Genomic DNA, 6,691 nt, shown 5'->3' on the forward strand with positions numbered 1-6,691 from the left:
CTTGATGTCGTCTGGCAGTGGTGCTTTTTGTAGGCGCAAGGCAATCTTGCGAAGCTTGGTTCGAAGCCGTGCTTCATTTCCTTCCTTGGTGATCGGCATGGGAGCTTCAACCTTCTTCGGAGTGCGATCGAACTGCTCCCCTTCGTTTTCACAGTCGCTGTCATCATCACTGTCATTCTCCGTTGCCAGGTACGAGTCGATTGGAATTGGTGGGTGCATGAACTCATGTTCGTGGAAGGTGACGTGGACGCCGGTGGTGACCTTATTGTCCTCGAGGTCGAATAAACGGTAAGCCTTGATGTCCTCTGCATACCCGATGAACACACACTTATGTGCCTTGGGTGCGAGTTTATCGCGCTTTGACGGCTCTTTTATCATGTTGTAGGCGACACAGCCGAAGACCTTGAGGTTGGCCAGGTTCGGCTTGTGGCCGGTCATTTCCTCGATCGGCGTCATGGAGTCCTTGGTGTTGTGGACGATGCGGTTCTGGATGAAGATGGCCGTGTTGACCGCTTCCCCCCACCATCTACGGGCCAGGCCGGATCGAGCCATCATGGACATCGCCATTTCCATGACCGTGCGGTGTGATCGCTCGGCAATACCATTTTGCCATTGATTGTCGGGTTGGGACCGCTCGTGGTGGATACCTTGGGACTTGAGCCAGTCGCGGAAGTCGTGAGAGATGTATTCCGATCCACTATCGGTACGTAGTTGTTTGACTTTTCGTCCTGTTTGGCGTTCACTCCATGCTAGGACTTCCTTGAAGTTCTCTTCTTGCATGGCCGCGTCAGTCGACTTGACAAAACGAGCGATTTTGTAGCCCGAGGCGACGTCGATATATACGGTATAGTACTTACAGCCCCCCACAGTTTCAGTTCGCATTGGTCCTTTCGTATCACTGACCCAGCACTCCCCAGTTTTGTAGGTACGGGTGCTGGACTTGGGCGCTGTCGCCTTGTGCATCTTCGACACGACACAGGCGGGACAAGGTGTGTTGAGGGTGCCAGCAAGGTCGGTTGGCAGGCCAAGTTGGAGCGTGGAGCAGTGCTTGAGTGTGGAAAGTGGTACGTGACCCACTCGTTCATGCCACAGTGTTGACTTGTCCGAGTTTGAGATAGGAGAAGTGGTCGACGTCGCGCTGGTGGCCGAAGTCGGCATGGACATCGTGCCGTTGAGGACATAAACGTTCGCCGGCATTTCAAGGGTGCCAGTGGCGATGGCGGTCGAGCCGACCGCGATGGAGCACTTGCCTTGGCCGAACGAAACCGTGCAAGCAGCGTTGCGGCGGCAGAGCGCTGGGACCGACACCAGAGTCATGGGCATGCCATCGATGATCAACACTTCGGTAAGGGTCATCTTTGCTCCATTTTGCATGTCAATGTCTAATTTGCCCATTGTAGTTGCATTGGCGACCTCGCCGTTAGCGACAATGATGGTTCGGTCGCAGGCAGCGACATCATACAAGTGGTCTTTGGCGCCAGTCATGTGAGATGAGGCCCCCGAGTCGATGATGATCTTTTCTGTGGCTTTGGCTGCGCTTAGACTGAGACCCGGGGCCTCCATCCCAGCAAACAAATACACCGTGTGATTGGGTGCGGCGCCAACAGACTCGTTGCCTGGGGCTCTTGATGGCATTGCCGTTGGTGGATCGCCTCGTTGTCGGGCGTGGCACTCGGCCTTCCAGTGTCCAACTTTGCCGCAGTGGTGGCAAGTGCCTTCACGCTTTTGGGAACGGCTGGCGCCTCGGCCAGCTTTTGGTGGATCACGACCGCGTCCACGGCCGCCTCGGTTGCGACCGCTGTCCAAGGCACCAAGCGCTCGTGTTACATCGTTGCCAGGAGCTTGAAGTGCGCCGTTTGCCACAGCGGCTTTGTACTCGGCTTCCAAGAGCGATCGAGCAACACTAAGCGTTTGTAATCTTTCATCCATCAAATTGATCTGATGAAGTACAATACGTAGTGTCGGTGTGAAGCCACCTCCAACATTAGGGTGGAATCCAGATAGGACAATTTACAGTTAATTTGGAAATCCATAAAAATATTTCCCAGAGTACGGGACAATTCTGATTTGCTGTACTGTTATACTGTACCCAGTTCGGGAATTACAGTACTAGCTAGTACTGAAGTCGGAAAACTGCAACTGGAAGCAATGTCGGAAGTGATGTTGATGTGACTATGTTGACCGTGACCATCGCACGCAATGCGACCGTGCTCGCACTGAAGAAGGCCATTGTCAATGAGACGAAGCTCGTCAACGATCGCTTCAACGTTGACCCAGCTACTTTGCGGCTTTACCTGACACGAAAGAACTCCGAATGGCTCACGTACAATCCCCACGTGGATGCCATTTTACGAAATGATGCAGGTGCCGACTACGAGGAGATTCGGTCGTCGTGGACTCTCTCTGGATGAGGACGAGTATGTATTTCGGAGTGAAGTCGCCGCCACCAGCACCCAAGAAGATCCATGTGTTGATCGAACTTCCTGCGGTTGGAGTGGGCAATCCCAATGCAGTGTCCAACACCGACAAACTGGAAGAACTGATTAAACTGGCCATCTACTAAACCTTGGATAAGAGACATACAAAGCGGCCTGCTTACGCGATATCCGACCTCAGTTCTGACCAAGCAGACCGAATCTTGAAGAAGATGCGACTACAAGACGCTCACCTGGACGTCCACGAACCCGTCGAGTTATCCATCGCTGGGTATCTATGAACGAGAGCGAGAAGAGTCAGGGGGCTGGTTGCATGGAGTACTGGCAAGAGCATTTGAAGGTGCTGGTGGGCGGTGACAAGTAGCAATATCAATTGGTAGATGTCACCGATGATTAGTCGCTAGTGAACATCGTGGACCCCCTACTCCCGTTCCGACTCAACAGCATAGCGCATATGTTGCTCGTGAAACGAAGAACCCACACTTCGCCTTGGTTGTGATTGAGCTCAAGATAAAAGTCCGAATAGCAGTGCAGGGGGGACTTGATACTGGCACTCGTAAGTTGACCCAACGCTTGATCTGCAATGTGAAGGTTGATGAGTTTCATTATGGCCTGAACAATCGCTGGGAGTTTACCTGGTTCAACGATGACGACCACGTGATGGGCAGTGTTGTGCCGACATACCCGAAGAACGCGTTGGACGTCATCGTGGCAACCGTGGCAGAGAAGAGTCATTAGTCATTTACGGTGCCCTTCATTGGACAACAGTTAAAAACGCTTTGGGTGAACGACCTCTTGCCTCTGCCGAGCGATGATGAGTCATGGCTCATCACGGCCAGAAAGTAGGCCAAACTGGCGGGGAGTTACTCGGGCAGCTTGGCCCGTACACTGTTCTAACGTTAGTATACATTTGGTACTGAAGTTTGTCTTAACCAAATTCAACGATTCAACAACTAAAGGTGACGTGCATTACGGTAACGTTAGCTCCACATACGCATTGGAGCGGTGAGCTTACTACTACAGCACATAGAAATCACTGCACATTGTTTAACATTGCGCTTTGGTCGTCGTGGGGGTGGGCGCGACCGTGGTCGTAGCCTTGGTGGTAGTGGGGGTCAGGGTTACCGTGGTAGGCGCAGGGGTAACAGTGGTAGGGACAGGGGTCGCCTTGGTGGTGGTAGGGGTAGCCGTGGTGGTTGTAGGGGTGAGAGTGGTGGGGGCAGGGGTCGCTTTGGTGGTTGTAGGGGTAACCGTGGTAGGGGCAGGGGTAACTGTGGTAGTGGTAGGGGTTACAGTAGTAGCTGGGGGAGTGTAGTCGACGTTGAACGTGCGTTCGGCACGAGTGACGCCCTTGGAGTCGACGCGGATGGTGGGAGTGGTAAAGTTGACTTTGACCGTCCACTGCTTGGCGGCGCCAGATACGGTGGACACGTCAATGTTGAACTGGTCGCGGAACGTCGAGACTTCGTTGCCGTTGTTGAACCACTGGACCGAGTACCGCTCGTTGGGGATGGGATTGGGGCGGAGTTGGCCCAGCGGGATGACCTTGAGCGCGACGTCCTTACCAGTCACAACGACGTCTTCGACAAACGAAATGCGCGTCAGGAACTGCAGCCACATGTTTTCCTGGCACGGCGTGCAAAACTGGGGCGACGTCATATTACGCATGAGGCACTTTTCGTTGTCGGGGCGGTACGAGAGGCGCTTGTTGATGTCCCACGTGGGGTAGAACCCGATGTGGTCGTTGTCGTCGAGTTTAAACTCGTCTTCGCCGGCGTATTCGTAGATCACGGCGTTACACAGCTGCTTGATTATCGGGCTGTCGAACGACCCGCCCGCGGTGATGTTGAGCACGTGGTCGCCGGCAGGGAACCCCGCGTCCGAGCTGCGCCACGAATAAAACGTGCGGTCCTTGACGCCCTTGGTAGTCCACGCCAGCGGCTCGCCGTTCAACGTGATCGACAGCGCATCGTTCGTGTCGGCGCCGGACACGGACAGTTGGATGTACCATCGCTTGAACGCGCCGTTCGACGTAAACTTGATCTGGTACGAGCCCTTCTGGAGATCGTACCAGATGTGCTTTTGGAACCTCTGGACGGCCTTCTCCTCGCGGATCACATCCGGGTTGGTCAGCCAATGCGTCCACGGTGCCACGTTGATCGACGTGGCCGCGTTGGCGCCTCGGTACACTTGGCCGCCGTCGTACTCTTCACCGACTCGGCCAAAGTTGTGGCCCATCTCGTGGCGCAGCACCACCGTGCCCGACGTGACCGAGCTTGTCGCGACGACGAACTCCCCCCCAAGACCCCCGTAGAACGCGTCGTTCCCGATCAACGACGGAAAGTCGCACGCGAACTCCCCCACGGTTTTGCACACATCGCGGGCGTATTGCGGCTTGTTGGGGTACACGCCGCGCAGCTCGGTGCCGTCGCGGTACAGTTGAAAGGCAGTGTTGCGAGGTTTGCCACCCACGCCGATGCCCGAGTCCACCGACGGCACATGCACCGCCCATACGTTAAAGAGAGAGGGAGGTACTGGGTGAACGTGTCCCCGGTGAACATGTCGTCGGTCAGGCGTTGGATGTCCTTGAAGAACAACGCCTCATCCGACGCCTGGTACCCGTCGCCCATAAATACAATGTCAATGCGGTTCTTGGGGGGGCCCGAGTCGACGATCTTCTTGATCACGGTGGTCACGGCAGAGGTCGAGGTGGCTTCGGCGTTGTGGCGCAGTGCGCCGGACGGACACCGCTTGGCCAGCTGGCCCAGCACGGCGTCGACGCTTCCCCCGATGATTTCCACGAACTCTTGGGCGCCTTCCTCCGAGTTCCGGAGCAGGTCCAAGTCGTTGAGGTGGCTTTTGCGCTTCGTTGTGAGCTCAATGAACGAGTCCGGGTGCTCCACGCTGCGGTGGAGCTGGGCCACGTGGACGGAATCGATGAGTTCGCATTCGAACGTGTTGGTGTCCACGAGGATTTTGGCCGAGTACGTGTCCAAGGCGGCAACGACGGTCGCGCCAACCAGCAAGAGGGAGCGGACGATCTTCATGTGTCTCGAAGCTCGAGGGTTTGAAAATGACAAGGGTGCCGGCAGTGGTAGGTCAAGAATCCGAGGGGATCATGTATCTGGGCGGCATGAACATGCTGGGCCAAACGAAAGTTCCCACCACCTGAGATATGGCGGCACGTACAGAAAAATACAATGGATTGTATTGTGCCTTCGATACAAATTTCCAGACGACCACCCGTGTCTGGGAATTTTATAGCGAATACTACACGACACCCCTGTTGTATAATAGTACAATACAGTAATAACTCATGGTTCTGGAGTACATACAAACTCGTATAACTTGTTATTATGTATGAACGGTGAGGGATTGTTTCTGAAATCCAGATGTTGCTGCCTGGTGTTTTATTGGAATAATTCCCTCATTAAATCAGTAGCACTGTTGTTTTGACCTGAAATACTGTTTCAATGAGGGAATTACAGTACTATATACACTACACCTTTTCGCCAGTAGCCCTGTAACCGGGGTAACTGCATCGCTAGTGGTTAGCTATCGCTAACCACTGAGATGCACATAACCCCTAGTAAGAGGTGAGTCTGGTCTGAGCATACAAAGTTCCATGTAAACCTCATTGAAACAGTATTTCGGGTGAAAACAAGAGTGGAACTGTTATAATGAGGGAATTGTACTGTTTTCGTGACCTGTGTCATTTTCCTACAATTTTAACGTCAAAATGTACTACTATACCACGTATCACGCAATACAGTAACGTCGGCAAGTTACAGTGATTAATTGAGTTTGGAGTATGCCGCGCAACCCGAGACTCTGAGTCTCGGGTTGAAATTGTCAACCCTGAACGAAGTCAACCCAGAATGCAACCGGATTTCGGATAAATCAACCAATCAAATTTAAGTCGTTCAGGGTAAATTTGTTTCAGGGTTCGTTCAGGGTAGTTCCCCGACCAGGGCCTAAGACATTCCTCCGCGAGGGCTGATACTAGAACCACATGTTATGGAACTGCTTCGCCAATTGTAACGCACCTGCTCGATCAGGGACGGTGTGTAATCTTCGGTTTTTACTTCGCTCAACGCTTCATATGGTGCAAGTCAGCTAAAGACTGCAAAAATATGGGGTCGTTCTTAGTGACTACTACGTAGTATTACCGTACGTCTAGGATTTATGAAAACCACGCATTCAAAGCCATAAGATCCATAGAGGGGCGTCTAAGGATGAAATGTTACGGCGTAGAT

General features: G+C 53.4%; 3 protein-coding genes across 3 annotated transcripts; 1 reads left to right on the forward strand and 2 right to left on the reverse strand.

Annotated features, from left to right (window-relative positions):
• Positions 1–2,174: 2,174 nt before the first annotated feature.
• Positions 2,175–2,563, forward strand: H257_18964 (hypothetical protein; the record flags this gene model as incomplete). The annotated part of the gene is made up of 2 exons (XM_009848115.1): positions 2,175–2,364; positions 2,433–2,563. The coding sequence occupies 2 exons, from the start codon at positions 2,175–2,177 to the stop codon at positions 2,561–2,563; spliced, it is 321 nt and encodes a 106-aa protein (XP_009846417.1).
• Positions 2,564–3,482: 919 nt separating this feature from the next.
• On the reverse strand, positions 3,483–4,673 carry H257_18965 (hypothetical protein; the record flags this gene model as incomplete). The annotated part of the gene is made up of 1 exon (XM_009848116.1): positions 3,483–4,673. One exon carries the CDS (start codon positions 4,671–4,673, stop codon positions 3,483–3,485), a length of 1,191 nt encoding a protein of 396 aa, XP_009846418.1.
• A 92-nt stretch (positions 4,674–4,765) lies between these two features.
• H257_18966 (hypothetical protein) lies at positions 4,766–5,482 on the reverse strand (the record flags this gene model as incomplete). Its single annotated transcript, XM_009848117.1, has 1 exon — positions 4,766–5,482. One exon carries the CDS (start codon positions 5,480–5,482, stop codon positions 4,766–4,768), a length of 717 nt encoding a protein of 238 aa, XP_009846419.1.
• Between the last annotated feature and the right edge of the window lie 1,209 nt (positions 5,483–6,691).

Source organism: Aphanomyces astaci (genome assembly GCF_000520075.1).
Source record: "Aphanomyces astaci strain APO3 unplaced genomic scaffold supercont1.286, whole genome shotgun sequence".
Taxonomy (NCBI): domain Eukaryota; phylum Oomycota; class Saprolegniomycetes; order Saprolegniales; family Verrucalvaceae; genus Aphanomyces; species Aphanomyces astaci.